The sequence below is a fragment of the Cyprinodon tularosa genome, unplaced genomic scaffold (genome assembly GCF_016077235.1).
Source record: "Cyprinodon tularosa strain WSP-4 unplaced genomic scaffold, ASM1607723v1 ctg1456, whole genome shotgun sequence".
Taxonomy (NCBI): Eukaryota; Metazoa; Chordata; class Actinopteri; order Cyprinodontiformes; family Cyprinodontidae; genus Cyprinodon; species Cyprinodon tularosa.
In genome coordinates this window covers 1-22159 of record NW_024038283.1, presented here as the reverse complement: position 1 = coordinate 22159, position 22159 = coordinate 1, and the positions used below count along the sequence as shown (strand labels likewise).

Below are 22159 nucleotides of genomic sequence, written 5' to 3'. Positions count from 1 at the left end.
GGTTATGTCACAGAAAAATGGTAATGAGTTTAAATTCTGACTTTGGCAGAGCTTACATGTCGACATCAGGCCAACATTTTCACCTGCTACTGAAACTTTCCCCAGTAGTCCACATTTCCTGCACTTTATCTAACCTCTGAAATACCCTTGGCTGCTGGTGTGAATGCACCCGTTTGTGTTTTGTGTGGCAATGCTGAAGTAGTGTGCAGTATCTAAACTTGCTTCTTTATGTAGTTTAGATGCCAAACTCCATATATCCTTGTAGTTGAGTAAAGGCTACATTTTTTTAATTTACTTCCAGTGTAACACAGATAGTTACGTCATAACCAGGGGCCCAGATTGATGTGGGGATAACGTGGTATCAACCACAGCCTGAGGCTTAAGGCCGTCTTACAGGACAAAGATGTCCGGGGTTTTCCCATCCATCTTTTATCTGCTGCCACTTCTTGACTGCAGCCAAACCTTAATGCTACTTGAGTCAAGTGCTTCTGTGGAGATATGCACACAGATTTTGTCTACATCCAGACTTATGCCAGACAAACAGTAGTTTGGCTGCTCCCACTTACAATTACACAGACAGTGCTCTTTACAGTTTGCCGTTCCTCTGGAACATGCAAAGGCTGATTAGAATTTGACAGCCAGCAGACCTGGGGTTTGAGTCAGACAAGCATGTCTGACCCCTCAGGATACGGAGTGAAAGCACCAGTCTCTGTTGCTGTGAGCTCCCTATCTCCTGCATGAATGCTGCCATCTGTTCTGATCAAAGGAGCATGTGTGCATGTGTTCGCCTTTCCCAGTCCGTGAACTCATCTGGCTCTTCCCGCAGATCGCCCCATTGGTCGTTCTTGGCTGTCCAAAATAACTTTTTGGGTTGATTATACTCTGTCAGCTGCCAGTCCAAATTACAGCTCTGAGCTCAGAGGGCCCCGCGAGCAGCCACAGAAACGGTACACTGAGCAAATATGAGCCATGTGACTGAGGTGACAGAAAGATATAATGGCAGGAACGGTTCTCAGCATTTTTTATAGTTTCAGAACTGATAATCCTCTAAATATTGTTTTGAGCTCAAAAGTGTCAAATAAACAATGTTTTAAACTTTTTTAGGCCATCAGGATTTATATGTAACAACATAGACTGCAAAAACAATCTAGAAATAAGGAAAAATGTCTTTATTTGTCTGTATTTACCATTAATTTAAGTAGGTAAATAAGAGGTTTTGCCAATGGAATGAGTATTTTTACTCTTAAAATAAGATAATTAGATAAAATACACTTTAAATAAGACAATTTAATTCTTTTTTCTTATTTTAAATGTAAACTATCTTATTCTGTTGACAAAGGGTCTCACTTACCTCCTCAATTCAAGCAAAATGCCCTTATTTTAAGAAAGAATTAGTTATTAAAATAATAATAATAGAAATTCACCACTTCACTTTTCATAATTAATAAAGTATTAATCCTGCAGATTCAATACTTTGTAAAACAACCTTTCAATGCAGAGACAGTTTCAGGGTTTTTATTTTTTATGTCTCTGCCAACTGGACTTCTCCAAAAGCTACATTCTTTATCCTCTGTTTCTTTCAGAACTGGTTAAGACCAGACCAATTAGATGACACATATTCTGAATGGGATTACAGATTAGTCCATTCTTACACTTGAATATCCTTAGATTGATTCTTATTTTGTCAGAGCTCTTGCTGTATGTTTAGAGTTTGGTACATCCACTCCATTGTTCAGTCTCCTGTAGCCTCTGACAGAGATTGTCTCTATTTAACACCATCTCTCTTCTTCTGATCAGCATCCCTGTGACTGCTGAAGCATAGTGTTCACTAACCATGATGCTGCCATTAATAAGTCTTGATCTTAGTAGCTTCGCCTCGTCTGTTCCTGTTTGGAAGTGAGACCATCTTGGGGAGAAATATCAGCTGTCCTGCTGCCATCAACACCTTTGTTTAAAGATGTTGGAGATTGGCCTGTTTTTCAGTGTAGTCCTATTTCTCTGATTGCGACTGGCTGGATGTGCTCTCTTCATCCTCTGACATGGGAGCTGGCTCGGAGCTGGTCTGCCTGGCTGTGTGTTTCCTTTTGTTGCCTTTTGTATCTGTGCTTCTGTCTCCTTGAACCCCAGTCGGCCTCAGCAGATGGTCGCTCACACTGAGCTTGGTTCTGCTGGAGGTTTCTTCCTGTTAAAAGGGAGTTTTTCCTCTCCACTGTCACTACAAGCATTCTTAGTGTGAGGGATTGCATTCGTGTCAGTGATTTGATGCAATCAACTGGTTTTCCGTAGATAGAAAACTTTGAATACATTTTTTCTGTATGATCTGGTGAACTGAAAAGTGCCTTGAGATGAGACGTGATGTGAATTGGTGCTATAGAAATAAACGGTTGAATTGATCTGTGATAACATCTTAATAAAAGTGTAGTTTTGATGCAAAAAGTCATCATCTGTGAATATTTTAGCTGCCCTGTGTTGGTTGCATATCACAGCATGATGCTTCCAGCACCGTGTTTCAGGTTACAGATCTGTTAATGTACCAAAACCCAGTATGTATTCTATGTGTAGCAATAAGTTCATATGGATTTAAACTCGCAAAACCTTTAATAGCTAAATTGCTTTTTTTTGCAGCTTTTCCCTTTACATCTTATTACAAAGTACAAACAAAATGTTTGGTAAAAGGAAATAAAAGTAGAGCGAATTAATCCAAAAAGAACATAATATTAAAACTATGCATAGCTTACAAATGTTAAGGAGTTGCAAGTGAATTTGAGAATCAGTGACCATCACAAAAAGTGTGATTTTCAAAATAGTTGTGTGCTTACATGTTCAAAGCTGAACCTAAAAGCAGGTACCATTGATGTTGCTTGTGTAGATTAAGTTTTACAGCACGTTTTTGTATGGTGTGGCTTTTATGAATATGCAGAGGATATTCTTATAAGCAAACCACAGAAAATACAATGCATATGATAAGCTAATGGGAATACCTGGTACCCAAAAAGGGATTTGTCAAACCTGATACACATTACATGAGATTTTTTTTTTCTCTGTCTGGTTCATTTGAGATTCAGGTACAACCTTAAACCTAGAAATCTCCACAATGATTGTGGCGATTTGATGGGGAAAAAAATCTGTGAGCAAAAGTCTGTGAGCAAATGTTTGGAATGTCAGAAATAAAAACAGTAAAATACTAGGGGAGAAAAAGATTTACACAAAAACTAAGGAAGATAATCTTCATGGAATTAAACCAGAACAAAAAAACAAAACATATTTATTGAACTTGAATATTGGAGCATGCTTGGGAAAAAACAGCCACAATTAGAGATCAAACAAAAGGAATCTTTTTCCTTAACGGGCACGGTTATGTTTTAGAACATCATTTTGATGGTTTGCAATATTTTGGGTACAGTGAGGTGTTAGTGTGAACACATCCAGCAGAGAGTAATGTTGCTGCGTGTGGCTCTTTATCTGACCGATGAGAATTTGACAAAGTTAGTTTTTAAGCTTTTTGGATCAATATTGATTTTTTAAATAAGCAATACTCAAAATCTCACAGCTTGGAAAGTTGGGCCCTTTAGCACACAAGTGAAGCTAAAGTTAAACCTCCACTTTATCTGCATCCTTCAGATGCTTTGCAGACAATAAATGCAAATAAATATGAAACAGCATCACCTTTCAGTGGATCCTATCTTTTGAAGAAATAGGTAACTAATAACTTGTTAATGTCATCATTCAGAAGAAATGACCCAGTATTCAAGGCCAGACAGACAGTGGGATAATTCCAAACGCACTTATTTAAACAACAAATTGGAGTAGTAGAGGTTAGGCCTTCTAAGGCTGGTACCTCTTTGGAGAGAAACACAGGTTGGTAACCATGATAATCTGACGGTGGATGATTACCAATGTGAGTCACTAACCTGGTTTTAAAATTCAGTCCATGCCCAGAGAACAAGGTAGTATCCAGCCAGTGGGCTGCCAACAAGATGCGGCGGGCGCCATCCAGAGTGTCCCAAATGCTGCAGGGTTAGGGTTAGAACATGAAGGAGTCCAAAGCCAGTTCAGGCAAACAGATCAGAACAGGAACAGGCAGGCTCAGAAGTCCAGGTTCCCAAAGACAGTTTAGTTAAACAGATCAGAACAGGGATAAGAGAGGCTCAGAGGTCCAGGAGTCCAAAGACAGTTCAGGCAAACAGATCAGATGGGAACAGGCAGGCTCAGTGGTTGAGAGGTAAAACGGGTCTGGATCATGAATCAGAAATATCAAGGAACTCTAAAAACAGTCTCACCACTGGCTAGAGAGACCAACATAATCTGAGCCTGATGACTGGATGCAAGCACCTTAAGTAGGGGCAGGAGTAGGTGGATCAGATGAGCAGTGATTGGAAACGGGGCAGAGTTAGACAGGTGAATGAAATTAATAATTAAGCCAGTCAGCTGCTCCAAGATCATGTTAGCAAAGGAATTTTGCCATGATATACAAGCATGCACAACCTGAGAACAACAAAGAGAGGTGTTGTGTCATCATGCCATATTCAATATTAAAAGACACCATAAACTTTTCATATTACTATTTTTCTGTTCTTTTAACCTAAAATAATGACCTATTGCTTCTTCCTCCTTTAACTTTTCTATAAATTACCATATCAATAATATTTATTACTTTGATAATTGTATTTTTTGTTGTTGCAATCAGTTATTATTGTCATTAGCTCCGACTCAAGGGCAAATATGGATTTCGCGGCTGGAACAAACAATTTACATGTTATTTCCTTATAAAGGTCAGCTCAGAAGTGCCGTGTGGCAAAGGTCTTAATTCTAGCGCAGCAAAAAGCATGTATTTAGTAAATCTCCCCCGTTCTGGGACTCTGTGCCAGGGCTCTTGCTTTGATTTTCCTGCGGCTCCTGTTTTAACTCAAGAATGCAGTCTCACCTTACCTTAAGATAACAACAATTAGCCTGAAGATGCTTTGCTAATGTCTCTAGACACAACTAGGACGAAAAGAGGCAGAATTTCCTTAAAAGTAGACATATTAAAGGATCTTATGTATTGAGTCTGCATGCATACAACATTCAAAATCACTTATTCATTATTACTATGTTGCTAGCTCCACCAGGGCACCCTCTGTTTCCCACCACCTGTTTCTAAGCTGTTTTTCCCTACGATACCCACTGAGCCTTCCCCAGACTCTCACATTACCACTCTAATGCTCTGCTTCCTCCTTTTAAAGATTACTGTGCTGGTGTAAATAATCCCCCTGGAAACCTTGTATCCCACAGATTTGACCGCATTACCAGAGCACTGCGGGGATAGTTTAAAGTGCTCTCTATCATTTAGATTTATTAATGTCATGTTATTTTCTTTGGAAATAGCTTATTCCACTCAACATGTTCACTGCAGAGAAAACTGTCAGCCTCAGAACAAGCAGAATCCTTCAAACGCTGGCATTGCCATGACTACAGCACTTGTTTGCTGTACAAGGGAGTGGCCTTTTCAAACTGCCTAAATATGGGCTGTGGTTGCACCACTTCAAATGACATACCGTAGGGCACCATAGACACGCGTGCACAGACGCTCAGAGAGCCTTGCCAGCAATGACTATTAGTTATTTTCTTTCTGGCAGCAAATCTAACAAGCATTTCAGTTCCCAACTGCTCAATTTCCCAGCTGTTCAGTAGCAGAACAGTGATTTCAGCTTTTCCCTCAAATGGCCACAAAACACAGTAGCTGCAGGGTGTGGTGGGACTAACCCACTTCAACTTCAGCTTGACACTAGAAGTCCTAAACCATCACTCTGCCTCAATGCTCAAAAGATGCTTGTGTTATTGTGTGAGTGTTCTTGGGTCTATTCTACCTTTTTAATTCTCTCCTTGAAGGACCACATTCTGCATCAAAATGGTTAATCCAAAGAATGGTTCATATACTGTATACTGGGACAGAATATTTAGATGATGGTTGATCTTTTAATTGGCCCAGAATAAATCTTTAAAAACATCTGTAAAATGTTTTTATGATGATTCCAAACTTTTTTTTTTGGTGTCCAATGGGTTTGTTTTATTCTGATGCGGCAGGGTTCGACCTCATGAAGTACTTCAACGTTAAGGACATCCTGGGGGCCAGGCTTGATGAAGGCCAGAGTTCATATGTTCGCCTTGGGACAATGCCAATAGTCCAACAAACAGAGTAAGTGACATAAAAAACATTCATACTTCATATTTTTACCAAAAGTGAAGAAAACATGTGCCAGTTTTTTGTCTGGCTACTTCCAATTAAATGAATTATTAATATTCAAAGACTTATTGATCGGAGCTGTCCTTATAACATTGGAGAGAAAAAGTTGTTACACCTTTTCCATGATTTTGCAAAAACAGAAAAAAATGTGGTTTATACATAAGCAGAGGCTTACTACAGTGCAAAAACGATCTAGAAATAAGTAAAAAATTTCTTAAATTAAGTGAATTTACCCTTAATTTGAACAGGTAAATGAGATAGTTTGCCAATGGAATGAGTATTTTTAGTCTTAAAATAAGATAATTAGGTAATATGCACTTGAAATAAGACAATGCAATTGTGTTTTCTTATTTTAAGTGTAAATTGTCTTGTTCCATTGGCAAAATGTCTCTTTTAGCTCCTCAATTCAAGAACAAATGCACTTATTTTAAGAAAAAATGACTTATCTAGATTTAGATTTTTTGCCGTGTAGTATTTGCAAGAATAGTAATGCCAGAATGAAACTTACTAGAGCAAAAACCTAAATTATTCCAGAATCTGATACTTACATTGTTTAAAAAGATGTAAAATGCCCTCAATGTGATTCTGTTTTTGAATATAAACAATGAATAATTATTTAGTTATCTACTAAATAGGACACATTTTAACACCTGTTAAAAAGCTCTGCTAGCCGCACAAAATCTCTTTCAGCACTGAATGCTGGATCGTGCTAAAAAGAGAGCTGCATCATGATTACTGTCCACATCCCTGAAATGAAGTCACATAAAGTCTGACAGTATGTCAGAGCGTCAGAGCCTGTCTTTGAATGATAGCCTCACAAAACGTCGAAAAGCCGACTTTGTTAAGTTGAGTCAACTCTCATCTGGACGACTCGAAAACACATCGTGTTCGCACGCACCTGCATGGTGGTGCAAAACTAGTCTCTTAACAGCTTATCCTACAGCTAGCAATAAAAGCTAGATTAGACCTACCCTAATACACTGGAAAAACAATCTAGAAATTAGTAAACATTTCTTAAATTAAGTGCATTTATCCTTATTTTGAGTAGGTAAATGGGATAATCTGCCAAAGGAATGAATATTTTGACACTTAAAATAAGAAAATTAGATTATATGCACTTGAAATAAACAATCAATATATTTTTTTCTTTTTTTAAGTGTAAATTATCTTGTTTATTTGGCAAAATGTCTCTTTTACCTCCTTAATCCAACAAAAATCTACTTATTTTTAGAAAAATTGACTTATCTAGATTTCGATTTTTTTTTTTCCATTGTATAACCAAGACTGTCGCTGCAGAAGGGTTGATTCTAATCTAAATAATTTTCATCTGCACCCCTACCATTAAAACCTTCAGTTATCTGTTAAAACATTTACTGGTTCTCAAGTTATTTTGAGGCACTGAGGAAAGTCCAAGGAGCCATTTGCAGCTCCAGAGCCCCAGCTTGAAGACCCCTGGGCTAAACAAACTATTATTAACCTTCTTAATGTCACCTCAGCCCTTAAACAGATCCTAGGCAACAGTCTCAGAAATCATTTAGGCCAAAGATGATTGAAACGATTGATACATTTTAAAGATTTTTTTTTCCTTCACAATTGCTCCACTAACTACATATACAAGTTGAATATTTTTCCAGGGTACTTTATAAGTTATATAGTTGTAACCACTGAGGGTTTTCTATATGGCTTTATGCTTAAAATCCCCAGTAAAAGAAAGTATTTAATGTGTTGCTGTATTTTGCAGGGATGTGTTTCCTCAGGGCTTACCAGATGAATACGCTTTTGTGACCACATTCAAATTCAGGAAAACCTCAAGACGAGAGGACTGGTACCTCTGGCAGATTTTTGACAAATATGGAATCCCACAGGTGGGTCAGCCAAATATAAACTATAATAAATCTTCCTGTAAAGTAATGTTCCCCAAACAAGAGAGCTAGAACTTACAAGCAATCATTCAACAACCTTGAAATAAGTAATAATTTCTTAAATTAGGTTTATTCACTCTTAATTTGAGCAGGTAAATTAGAAGATTTGACAGTGGAATGAGTATTTCTACTCTTAAAATAAGAAAATTAGATAATATGCACAGAAATAATACAAAGCAGTTGTTTTTTTCCTTATTTTAAATGTTAATTGTCTTGCTCCATTAGCAAATTCAAGAAAAAATGCACCTATTTTAAGTGTAAAATACTTATTTAGATTTAAAAAAAATTTGCAGTGTACTTGAGAAAATCATCCTAAGCCAGAGTGACTTCATCCTAACTTTCACTTCCAGGTTTCCATACGTCTGGACGGTGAGAACAAAGCAGTGGAGTACAACGCAGTGGGGTTGACGAAAGATGCTGTCAGATCTGTGTTTAAGAACCCTGAAGTAGACAACCTCTTTGACCGCAACTGGCACAAAATAGCCCTCAGTGTGGATGCCAAGTCTGTGGCCCTGTACCTGGACTGCAAACACATCCAGACTTTGCCGATCGAAGACCGTGAAGACATAGACATTCAGGGGAGGACAGTGATTGGGAAGAGGCTGTACGATAGTGTTCCGATAGATGTGAGCTCTCACCTTTATTCTTAAAAGTGGAATTTACTGCAGATGTTTTTGTTTTTTCTAGATGTTGACCCTTTTTGTCTATCTGCTCAGTTTGACCTCCAGAGGATGATGATTTACTGTGATTCCAAACACGCAGAGCTAGAAACCTGCTGTGATCTTCCTAATGGGCCTGTGAGTATAACTGCCTGTAGATTCACACAGGGGAAAATGGATTTCTATGCCTGAAAATGCTGTTTAAATGTAGTTTATATCATTTTTTACATGTTGCTGTATCTTACAGCAACTACAAAAGACTACACACATTCTGGATGATGGTAGAACACACCCGATGGAGTGAATTATGTTACATTATTTTGCAAGAACAAAATAATGTAATTGTCAATGAAAATTTGAAAAAGAAACAGCAATCCAGAAATGAAACTTTAAAAAATATTTATTTCATAAAGGCTTTAAAAGTAATTTTTTATTCAAATTTTTATTTAAGATTTCATTTTTAAGTTTTATGTTTTCACTTTTTCAATAGATTATATTTTCCCAACGTTTTGTATTTTAATTATGTTTTTTCATTATTTTTCATTTGTATTTTAAATGTTAAGTTTTTCAGGTTGAGTTTAAGATATCGCATTCTGTTCAAATTGTGTTTCAAAAATTATGTTCTCTTCACTTCAAGAGCATCTAAAACTTGCTTACGAAGCACATGTTGCCCAAGAGTGAATGTGCGCAGCCCCGAAAAGTGAAAGCTATGTGAAGTGCAATTTGTAAAGAATGCAATAAAAACAGCATCTGAAAAACGAAAGCAGAAAAATACAAATAATATATAAAATCTGTAAAAATTACAGTGAAACAAATCGAAAACAAATATTACAATAAAATATTTAGAAAAATATTTGATAAATAAAAATATATAATATGAAAATCTGAATATAAAAAAGTAAAAAACAAAATAAGAGAAAACTCTATAAACGTATCTAATTTAAGGCTCTTTATTGCTATTTACATAAAAGGCAACAGATATCTACAAAATACTGCCTGTTTTTTTTAAATTGTGGGAAATCTTACATTTTAGAATGGATTTGTTTTATTATTATCCAGTTGTGTTTTTGGTGCATTGTGCTTCTAAGGTTGTCGACATTTTGACCAGGCCACTCTTGAAAAGAGACCTCTGTCTAAATGGGTTGTTTTTATCTGGTTAAAAAAAGGTTAAATAAGGAAAAAACTAATAATGCTGATGGATGATATAATAAATTACATAATTGAAAGTAGTATTCAAAGCCATGCCCAAAAATAGAATCTTGACCCGACACTTAGCCAGTGGTCCATCTAACTTAATCACTTTCCACAGTTTTTTTTGGATTCTAGTTTTGAAAACTCAAGCCAGTCAAGCCTTGACTGCGACCAAATCAGTCAGATTATGGCTCAACATGTGCCAAAGTAGAATTTGATAGGAATGTGATTTGTGAAAAGGCTATAAGCATTTTAGATAAAAAGTACCATAGATACAAAAAAAAGCATGTCTGATTTTCAAAAGATGAATGAAAATCTGTAAGACTTTGTCTAAGCAGCACAGACCTGCCTTTAGCTCCTAAGTAAACTGGCTTCTAATCAGCAGTCCTCTGTGTCATTTCAGTGCCCTAAGAAGGTTGTGACAGAGGCTCCTCCGATATGGATCCCCACACCAACACCGACTGTTGCAGAGCAGAAAAAAGGCCCTGAAGCGAACTGCTCCTGCCCTCCAGGGACGAAGGTAAAGCGATGTCACATTTCACCCCAGCCCGCGGTCGCCATTTTTATTTTGGAATCCCTTGTTTTGAAAGATCTCAGAAGACAACAGCGTTCTTATATTTCTCACAGGGAGACGTCGGCCCACGTGGTTTTCCAGGTCTAAAGGGTGACAAGGTCATCTGCCGCTGCATTATCATAGTCTGATGTGATAAACTAAATTGTTGTCATCATGCCTACTTAGATCTTTACATTGCGAATGTGCCTACCTTTTTCAGGGTGACATTGGCCCTAAGGGGGCCTTCGGACCACCAGGCATCAAAGGGGAAAAAGGAGACTCTGTATGAATATTTAAGTGTGCACTTTCACCAATATGTTTTTTCGAATGAAGAGAAAAAAGCAAGCTATAAATTCCATCTTACAATAAATGAAAGGCTGATAATGCGTAGATGGTAGTAATGTAGGGAGAAATCACGTTTTATTTCACTGCATGCCTTCCAACTGTTGCTCTTCTCTTGCAGCCTCGATAATAATTGATCCTTATCGATTAATTATTTGCAGGGCAAACTGACCTCTGTCAAAGGTGACAGAGGGGAGAAGGTAAGTAAAGTGGTCTGCCATGTAGACCGAGCATGAGCGTCATTCTAACCTGAATATGTGTTTGTCTGCATCATAAGTATGACCTTTATGCATGTGGACAAAAACATTCAAACGTTTATTTTAACACCTTTCCCTTCTTGCAGTTCTTCCTATCATAGCAACAATCTTCGTTGTATTTCTATGACACTTATGTGGTACACCAAGTAAAAGATACAATTCAATTCAACTTTATTCATTTTATTTTCAATTCAGTTTATTTATTTATAGCGCCAATTAATAACACGTCATCTCAAGGCACTTTACAGTTCAACCTGATCATCCAGTCAAATTGATTCTAAGTTTTCTATCTAAGGATAACCAGTTGATTGCATCGACTCATTGGGCCGGATCTATCAAAGGTTTGCGTGTATTAAAACGTGAGCTGTTTCACTGCGCACGCTAAAAAATGTACAAACTGATCTATCAACAGCGTGCTAAAAGGATTTGGTCTTTAAAACGTGCTAAATAGCGCCTCTTATCCATTTAGTACTTTTTCTGCAATGAATATGCAATATGGGGCGTTTACACGCTAAAGTGCGTCTTGTGGGAGGAGAACATGTAAATATATTAATTTAGCACTCGCAAAGTGATTTATCAAACCTGAACGCAATTTTGCTGACGGTATCTGACTCTATATTTAACACGTTTCAAAAGAAGGTGCAAATGGTCTGTATGCGTAATTGCGCACACATGGCAGCGGTTATTGTCGCAAGAAGGAGACATGGAAATAAAGCAAGGAGACGCAGAGAACGCATTTTTTCACTCCGTGTGAATATTTTTGCAATGAACGAGGAAACGATCATCAAAACATATCGTTTATCCAGCATTGCCATTTTGGAGCTGTTGGGGGAACTCCGAATGGATTTGGAGCCAGCCACAAGGAGGACCCACGCAATACCAGATATCACAAAACTCCTTGCAACATTGCACTTTTTTGCATCTGGGTCATTCCAGCGTACGGTTGCAGCGAGAGCTGGGATCTCCCAATCTCGTTTTTTCAGAAGTGCTGTGCGACGGGGTCGGGGTTCTCCCCCTGCGCCTGTGGAGCAACATGACAAATGCTGCGGGGATCTCATCCACAGTCACAGGCCAATACAAAACACCTGTTTTTTTTTTTTGTTTGTTTTTTTTACTGCAGATTTGATTTATTTTTTTTGTTGGGGGTCACTGTAAGATTTAAATTTCTTAATGCACTAGTTTGTACAGACTACAAACTACTTTGCCGCAAACCACAAAACGCGCAAACCCATCATTTAAATAGGGCGTCTCCAACAGTTTTGCACCTTCCACCAGTTACGCAATCACTCTTGTTAAATCACCCGCAAACCATGGTTCAGCCCCTCGCGCAAAATTCCAGTTTGCGAGCGCAAATTACTGCACGCAAAATTGGATCTTGATAAATCCGGCCCATTGACTCAAAAGCAATCCCTCACACTAAGCATGCTTGTAGTGACAGTGGAGAGGAAAAACTCCCTTTTAGCAGGAAGAAACCTCCAGCTGAACCAGGCTCAGTGTGAGCAGCCATCTGCTGAGGCCGACTGGGGTTCAAGGAGACAGAAGCAGAGACACAAAAAGCAGCTGTAAAAGGCGGCCCCTCCAGGAAACACACAGCCAGGCAGACGAGCTCAGAGCCAGCTCCCATGCCAGAGGATGAAGAGAGCACATCCAGCCAGTCACAGTCAGAGAAACAGGACTACACTGGAAAAACAGGATGATCTCCAACATCTATAAACAAAGGTGTTGATGGCAGCAGCACAGCTGATATTTGTCTCCAGGTTGGGGTTACAGCCTGACAGGAACAGACGAAGCGAAGCTACTATGAGAAAAAGCAGAGAGAGCAGAACGTTAGAGATTGAACTAACAGATTCTACAGAATAGGAGAATAGAGAGAGGGTCCCTATGTCCTCCAGCAGTCTAATCCTATAGCAGCATAACTATAGAGATAGCTCATTGACCAATGACACCCTAATGACGAAAAGATCGATCTCCAAAGGCGGATAGGCAAAATGACATACCACATTGTAAATAGATCTATTTTACAGATTTTATCCATTTCCTTTCACTTCACATCTATCCACCTCTCACATACTGCAAATAATATTGGAGTATATGTGATGTGGACAAAAAAATGCATAGTTTCTCTCGCAGGCAGCTGGTCTCTGTTCCATTCCATATTTTCAGTCATTTAATAGACCTTCCTGCTGGGAAAACTTTGCCGCTTTGACAGCAGTGCATTAAAACAAACTTTAATGCATATGCACTTGCCTTTCCATTTGTTACTGTGTGCTTCAACATCTGTCTTTGCTTTTTTCTAAGACCACATTGCAATTTGCTGCTGTAAACTTTCTAAAAAAAAAATAAATAAAAGCAAACACATGACGTTAGCTGCGGCAGGGTTGGTTATTAATTTCAGGGTTTTAAAGCCTAGTTCTTTTACTTTGCATCTAATTGTATCTTTATCCAACTGGGCCAGGTAATGCTCGGTGTAATTGTCCCTCTTTAGATGATGTCCTTTTGCCCAGGGCTCCCGTCTCTAAATCTGAATGATTAAATAAATACTATGTGTTAATATGAGCCTGGAATAATTAAAGGGCAACCTTATGTGACTTGTAAAGCAGAGGGAAGTCTTGTGGTGGGTAAGACTTATGGTGTGCTGTATAATTTCGAAGGCATTAAATCTCACTGAGCTCCCGCTTTGAAATTCCTTTAAATTCCTTGGCACAGAAAGTGACATCAGGGTTTTGCTGTCCAAAACTGCGACTCTACAGGGACAATGGAAAGTCATTGTTCGATGAATCTCAGGTTGAATGTGCAGCCAGATCTTGTTGGGTCTTGGTGAAGCTTTCAACAGATTCTGGCCTCAATGAGTTGTGTTTCACAGAGTGTGACTCAGAGTGTGTTTTTAACATCTTCTATTCCTCTAATGTACATATTATTCATCTAATATCTTTATGATCCGTTTGCCTAACAGTTGTCTGTGAGACTCCCAGGGTTGAGATCCTGGCAGCACGCCTTCGTCGCCTGCACCGCCTCACCTGCATGCTTGTGTCTGACAGAACCCTCAGTTATAATACTTTTTTCTGTTTGCAGGGTGATAGAGGGATGATAGGGTTAACAGGTCCTCCTGGACAAAAGGGGGAGAAGGTGTGGAACTGAAGATATGCGGGCCTCATTTTATTATACTTTCCCAGGATTAAAATGTCATGGACTGGTAGTAATTACACTGATTGTGTTTTTCCCAGGGTACCGGTGGTGTGCCTGGTATTGATGGTCTAACTGGTGACAAAGGAGACAAAGTAAGGTGGAAACTGTGTTAAAGCTGGGAAAAATTACAAAATTGTAAAAAGTCATAAAAAATAAAATAAAACATTTGTATGTTTGTTTGCTTTTTGTATTCAGGGAGAAGCAGGCAGACCTGGAGCTGCAGGGTTACCAGGTCCATCTGGACAGAAGGTAGGTTATCATTGGCTGAGGCTTAGCAACTTTCTTTGAATATATGCCCCACCATATGGGAACTGACGGTGGAGTATTAGGGCCTTTTTTTTTATTTTAAGAATAAAGTTGTAAAATTATGAGAATAAAATTGTAATATAATGAGAATGAAGTCATCATACAACTACCTGTTTCAGAAAGAAAGCTTTGAGCTAAGACCACCATATGACAGCCAACCAGCTCCACCAAACAGCAACCTGAGTCCTCTTTGACATCCTGCCCCGTTTGATGCTGGTGCTAAAAGATTTCCTTATTTATCAAACCAGAGCCAAAGTATAACTTCACATGAGGGAAGACAATGCTTCTTGTAGGAGCTGTCATAAAATACAACTTGTTTATTGTAATTATAGGACTTTATTCTCTTAATATTATGACTTTATTCTCGTCATTTTATGACTATTCTTGTTGTGACTTTTTTTCTCCTATACTACAACTTTGTTCTGGTAATTTTACGACTTTATTCTCATAATTTTACAACTTTATTCTCATGATTTTACAACTTCATTCTCGTAATTTTACTACTTTATTCTCACAATGTTACCAATTGATTCTCGTAATTGGCCGTAATTGGCCCTAATACTCGTACATACATACCGGTAACTTAGTATATCAGCACTGAAATTAATCTTTTGGACAACGAAAAATGTTCAAAGATCATCATAAAAAATAAAACAGATTCATGCATTTGGACCCTCCAAATCAATCCGTAGTCGTGGGATTTTAATAGCCATTCCAGAACTCTCTATTTCTGCCTCTTTTGGTTTGTCTAATTTTAATGTCTAACCGAAGCAAACCTTGATGTTTTTGTGGTCGGATGTTGAACTTCATCCAGAAGAATTAAGAGTTGATAAAGGAACATTCTACAAAACATACTCTGAGTTAAAGGTGTTTTTCTAAGAATGGTGTGTCCTTCTTTTACCCTTTCAAGATGCTTATATTAGGACCAAATAAATTTTTTATTAACAAAATGTTATCATCAATTTAATACATTCGTCTCTTAACAGCAAAAGACTATGGAGTGATTTTTTTCCCTTATCGTGTCAACCAAAAATTACGTTTTGTTGTTAGAAATTTGGAAAAACCCGAAAATGCAAATACCAGAAACATCAGTTTTTTTTTTCAATTTAATTTCTTAAAATAATAAAGAAAAAATGGAGGACAGTTCCTTTGTTAATTTAACATCTCCCTACTACTTTAGATCTGAAGAAAATGACATATTAATAAAGTAATCAGTGTTAATCATTTACATGTATTCAGGTCAGTGAAAGCACAAAATTCAGAAAAATTCAAAGTTTTATTCCATTTAATTTTCTTTTGTTACTTACTGCTTTGAATATTTGATTAAGTTTACTAAAATACTCCTTCTGTACAGCTACTCCTATGTTCCTATGAAACAAAATATTTAATACAGTTATATATCACTTTTTGAAAGCAGAGTGAATTCATAGTTTGACTGATTCTTTTTCAAATATATTCACAGACGTTTAAACTTTTCCTATTTTGACTGTAAGCTTCATTTAAACCTAATGTTTTTTTTAAGGCATCATGCAATAGACCAACAGAAAGCTGTGAGACCAGCTGACTGTGGTGATACTTTCTCCTTCTGCAGGGACAGAAGACAATTAAAGCAAAGAATTGGCCGGTCCAGGAACAAAACATGTCATAGACTTTAAATAACTTTAGACTTGGGAAGAGGCTTGTCTGCAAAAAGAAAAAAAAAACTAGAGTGCAATGAATTCTAATGAAAGCAAAAACGATGTCTTTGAATTGACAGATTTGTTTTGTAACTAAGTACATTAATTTTTTAGAATACCTAAATATTTTTTTTTAAATCAAGACTTTTACTTTTTTGTTACATTTAAAGGAGCAATAAGTTAAATTTTACCACCAGGTGCTCTACTAAAACAGAACTACATTTTAATACAACTTGCTATTGGACTCAATTCCAAACACAAAAGGGTAATTTTTTTATGCTAATAAATAAGGATATTATGATCAATTCCTTGTCTGAAATTCAGACTACACATTATGTGTTGTCAGAATATGTGATGTCTCAGAAAAAAAAACACAATACAAATTTAATAAAAAAAAAAAAACACATATCAACGCTTTGATACTGGTGCTGAAAAAAGTTGACGGTTGCATAGGGGAATTTGTATGTGTCCACCAGTTCTCAAGTAGAGGACGTTGGTTTGTCAGCTTCAGGCTGGAACAGAGTTTATCCCTTAAATAATGGAATTCAAGTGTGTTGACGGCACCCCAATCTCAAAGATCTTGGGGTGCCATTAACGAGTAAAGGTTGAAAGGAGCTGGAGATCGATAGACAGAACAGTTCTGCTTCAAATATAATGCAGATGTGATGAAGAGAGAGGTGGGCGTAAAATCAAAGCTCTCTGTTAACTGGGTGGTCTACGTTTCTACCCTCAGTGGGATGACAGAGGCCACAGATGCAGGAGTTGCCATGCAACCGCAGGGTGTCAGTTTAAGCCACGGCTTCGGCTTTCATTGTTGTTTCCTTGGGCAAGACACTTCAACCGCATTGCCTACAGATGGTGGTCAGAGGGACTGGTGACACCTGTGTACGGCAGCCTCGCTTCTGTCAGCGAGTCCCAGTTCATCTGTGGCTTGCCAACATTAGTGTGTGATGGTGGTCCGCATGCTGGCTGGCCACTCCCTTACAGACAGGGTGAGGAACTCAGTCATCCAGGAGAGGCTCAGAGTAGAGCCGGTGTTCTCTCAGATCAGCATACCTATATTCAATACGCCATATAGTGATGCTTAAAAGTAAAATGTTCTCGCCTCAAATGATTTTAAAACATACTTTTATTGAACAACAGCAAGAGAAAAGAGAACTTTTAACTTAATACTCTGAGCTCTGTGAGCGCACCATTGAACGTTGCTGCCGCAGTGCATGCTGAGACAGCCGTCAGTCTCAAGAACAGACAAGTCTGCTCTGATGCATGCTGGGTAAAGAGGGAGGGGCAAGAACAACATCCAGGGACTTTGTCCGTTCTCGATCCGCTGTTCTTGTGAATTGGTACAGTACTAGGGCTTAGACTGCTGAAGTTTCACGAGCACATGAGAACGCACAAGTACACATATTGAGGAAAGGCCAGAATTTTACTGTCGAAGAAAATGGCTGTTGGCCTCAAGATGTTTTGTAACATTAGCCTACTATTGGCAACAAGTAAGAAAAAAATTATACTTTTCAGACAATTAGTGTTTCTGACATCCCTATTCTGTTTGAAAAAAAATAGCTTCACTCAGTGTTTATTATCAACATTTATTAGCATTTGTACTTCTGGAAGAGTTCTGAATTCATACTTTTTAATGTTCCAGTATGACATTGAGTACATGGACACAGTGGGCCATATATAAGAGTTTCCCAATACCTTAAGTCAGAGGTATTCAACAGGAGGTCCACGGAGGTACTGCATGGGGGTCGCGAGTTTTGGTTGATTAGACTTTTTTTGGTATATTCCCCCCTGCAATTTTTTACACTAATTGAAATGTCTTTAAATACACATTAACATGAAGAACCACTGCAGTAAACAGATAAATGGTGGTAGAAGATGTCTTTCAGTACGGTGGCCCTGAAGTGCAAACTGCAACTACAAATCTAAAAGTGCAACTACATTAAGAAAAACACAACTACAGTACATTAACCTACCGGAAAAGGTAGGTACCAGTGGGAAACATGAAACATCGCTGATTGGACGATGAGGCCGTTTGACCCTTGTACCGGAAGTTGCGTCGTCTGAACAGTCCAGCTTCTTTTAAGTGTGTCTTCAGTGTACGCAAGCTAACTGAAATTTCGTGATTATTCTTGAGCATATCCAGTATCACCTCGTACGTACACTATATTGCCAAAAGTATTTGCTCACCCATCCAAATTATTGGAATCAGGTGTTCCAATCACTTCCATGGCCACAGGTGTATAAATTCAAGCACCTAGGCATGCAGACTGTTTTTACAAACATTTGTGAAAGAATGGGTCGCTCTCAGGAGCTCAGTGAATTCCAGCGTGGAACTGTGATAGGATGCCACCTGTGCAACAAATCCAGTCGTGAAATTTCCTCGCTCCTAAATATTCCACAGTCAACTGTCAGCTGTATTATAAGAAAATGGAAGTGTTTGGGAACGACAGCAACTCAGCCACGAAGTGGTAGGCCACGTAAACTGACGGAGCGGGGTCAGCGGATGCTGACGCGCATAGTGCGAAGAGGTCGCCAACTTTCTGCAGAGTCAATCACTACAGACCTCCAAACTTCATGTGGCCTTCAGATTAGCTCAAGAACAGTGCGCAGAGAGCTTCATGGAATGGGTTTCCATGGTCGAGCAGCTGCATCCAAGCCATACATCACCAAGTGCAATGCAAAGCGTCGGATGCGGTGGTGTAAAGCACGCCGCCACTGGACTCTAGAGCAGTGGAGACGCGTTCTCTGGAGTGACGAATCGCGCTTCTCCATCTGGCAATCTGATGGACGGGTCTGGGTTTGGCGGTTGCCAGGAGAACGGTACTTGTCTGACTGCATTGTGCCAAGTGTAAAGTTTGGTGGAGGGGGGATTATGGTGTGGGGTTGTTTTTCAGGAGCTGGGCTTGGCCCCTTAGTTCCAGTGAAAGGAACTCTGAATGCTTCAGCATACCAAGACATTTTGGACAATTCCATGCTCCCAACTTTGTGGGAACAGTTTGGAGCTGGCCCCTTCCTCTTCCAACATGACTGTGCACCAGTGCACAAAGCAAGGTCCATAAAGACATGGATGACAGAGTCTGGTGTGGATGAACTTGACTGGCCTGCACAGAGTCCTGACCTCAACCCGATAGAACACCTTTGGGATGAATTAGAGCGGAGACTGAGAGCCAGGCCTTCTCGTCCAACATCAGTGTGCGACCTCACAAATGCGCTTCTGGAAGAATGGTCAAAAATTCCCATAAACACACTCCTAAACCTTGTGGACAGCCTTCCCAGAAGAGTTGAAGCTGTTCTAGCTGCAAAGGGTGGACCGACGTCATATTGAACCCTATGGATTAGGAACGGGATGTCACTTAAGCTCATATGTGAGTCAAGGCAGGTGAGCAAATACTTTTGGCAATATAGTGTATGTCCTGATTCAAAATATTCCTGGATAACGGCAGCTATGTTTGGGGCGCCGACAATATCCATGTTTTCAAAAGCCGCAGCAGGCAGAATGACTTCCGGTTCAAGGGTCAAGCAGCCCCGTCGTCCAATCAGCGATGTCTCATGTTTCCCACTGGTACCTACCTTTTCCGGTAGGTAAATGTAATTGTGTTTTCCTTAATGTAGTTGTGCTTTGCTTTATGTAGTTGCGATTTCCTTAATGTAGTTGCGCTTTTAGATTTGTAGTTGCAGTTTGCACTTCAGGGCCACCGTATTTCAGTCATCAATGCACACATTCAGCAACACCCATCAGCTCTTTCAAGCTGAGCACCGTTTCATTCACAACACCTGTCCGATCAACCAGGAATCTGAACCAGAAGTACTTCAATAAACTTTTGTTACATTACTCCATTTGTAATAGAGTCACTATAGGACTAGCTTGATAGAACACAATTTCATGCAATGTATATAATTAAGGGGTTCCCGCTCCATCTCGCCATCAGTTTAGGGGTCCTTGGCCTGGAAAACTTTGAAAACCCCTGTCTTAAGTGGTAAGATGCAACAGGAAGTCATCTCTCCTAGCCTACTTTAGGTGGCCAACAGTAAACAAACAAACAGTAATAACACAGTGCATAAATAAGATCGCAGACATAATTTGTGTTTATTTTATATTCTTCAGGGAATCCAAGGAGATGCTGGAACTCCAGGTTCACCCGGACCGAAGGGCGTGGTTGTAAGTAATGTGCTTTTATATCATTGGTTAAGAGATCTAATGGTCAATGTCATTCCAGAACTGAGAGAATCTTCTTTGTTCTTGTTGTGTTTCAGGGTGATTCTGGTGTGAAAGGAGAAAAGGGAAATCCAGGAGCGGGTGTAAGCTAAAATGAAAAACCTTCTCAGTGGAAACCAGAGAGACAGACTTCCACAGTTCCGCTATTCCCAGCACGTCTTGATGTTAAAACCATGATTCTAGTTTTTTTTTAACCAAACTAAATCCTGATAAGAGACCAAACTTCTGAGAAAGTGAGATCATTTTTTTTCTGTCAGAGGAACTTAAACTGAGGGGTGTAATTGTGCAAACAGATGTAGCTCACTTGATTCACTCTCCATGCTTCCTGTCTAGAATACTGCGGGGGTGTTTGGAGCTTTGTTGATGTCTGAAGTTTGCTCTGAGAAACCTTTCTGTATGATGTCGGGGTATTAGATGGAATTTCAGGTTGCTAGTAAAAGATTTCCTCTCAAAGGCACTTGGGTACACTATTTTTATCTGTCAAAATGATGGAGTAAGAGCACGTCACAACAACCATTTCTATAAGATGCTAAAAGGTCAGCTTGGACTTTAATGTAACAATGAAATCAGAATTGCAACACTGATTGCTTTGCCATATTGTGTGATTGTGTTTATAGTTTTGGGAGCCATATAGGTTCTGCAGTTAACAGGTTTTAAAGCTGGATGTCAGTCAGTCTGTCAGTCACTGAGCAATTTCCTGTAGGTGAAAACTTCTGGAAAACTACTTTCCTCTGTAAGATGAAAAAGGGAAACAAGTGGTTTCCAGTGGAGATATAAGCTGATGTTTGAAAATAAGGAATCTGTTTTAGATTAAATAACAATAAGCGCTATATAAAAATATGTTAATTAAATCTAGTTGGCCGCACATGTTGGTCTTGATTAATGATTTCCACTTTATTCCCGGAAACCGACATTATTTATTCATTATAAATCCTCCTGACATTGTTTCCAGTTCATTTTACTTTCTATAAAATGTTAAGAGCCGCTGGGATGTGCAGATGTGCAGAACATTTTGCTTGTTCTCTGACAGTTTTGTTCCGTCTCTATGCCTCAAATCGCACATAATGTTGTTTTTTAGGACATTGAATATGTAAATTCTCCTTTTTGCTGCTGCACCAATTTTGAAATCTATGGATATTTTCTTTGTTTGTAAAAAGAAGGTTCTGATTCTTACAGTAGATTCACATTTTTTTAATCAACTTTGACTATAAAATACTTTTTTTTCCCCAAAAATACTGCATAAACTAAAAAAATTGACTGATCTCAACAGTAAAACTTACAAAGGAAATTCAGAGAGAGGCCTCTCAAAAGAAGTCGAAAGTAATAGAGCTCTTTCTCTCTCTCTGCCCTGTACAGTAAATTCTTCACAGAGGCATGCAAAGATAAATCCAGATAACAGAGTAAAATTTCAAACCTTTGGTATCGATTCATTACATAGTTCTCCTACATGAGAGGCAGAATTTAATTGTTGATAAACAATCTTTCACTTGCTGATTTTTTAAAATTATATTTTTCCTTTAAAAACTAGATAAATAGATGTGGGCAGTAACTGTTTTCATTCACTCAGTTACATTTAGCTGAGCGACATTTTTTTCGTGTTTTATGCCTCAGATGCACATAATGTC

The 22159-nt window shown here is 38.6% G+C and overlaps 1 protein-coding gene across 2 annotated transcripts in view; it reads left to right on the top strand.

Moving 5' to 3' along the window:
- The window catches only part of LOC119779325 (collagen alpha-1(XXII) chain-like), a 46261-nt gene extending 25593 nt beyond the window's left edge, over positions 1-20668 (top strand). The window contains exons 5-17 of one of the 2 annotated variants that reach the window (XM_038278929.1): positions 6064-6175; positions 7965-8088; positions 8496-8771; positions 8862-8942; positions 10399-10515; positions 10623-10667; positions 10769-10831; positions 11052-11090; positions 14220-14273; positions 14372-14425; positions 14529-14582; positions 20424-20477; positions 20573-20668. In XM_038278929.1, the coding sequence (XP_038134857.1) occupies positions 6064-6175; positions 7965-8088; positions 8496-8771; positions 8862-8942; positions 10399-10515; positions 10623-10667; positions 10769-10831; positions 11052-11090; positions 14220-14273; positions 14372-14425; positions 14529-14582; positions 20424-20477; positions 20573-20626 (1127 nt within the window). In that variant the 3' untranslated portion in view covers positions 20627-20668. The remainder of the gene's footprint in view (positions 1-6063; positions 6176-7964; positions 8089-8495; positions 8772-8861; positions 8943-10398; positions 10516-10622; positions 10668-10768; positions 10832-11051; positions 11091-14219; positions 14274-14371; positions 14426-14528; positions 14583-20423; positions 20478-20572) is intronic. The other variant, XM_038278930.1, reaches the window with a different exon arrangement.
- The last annotated feature ends 1491 nt before the right edge of the window (positions 20669-22159 follow it).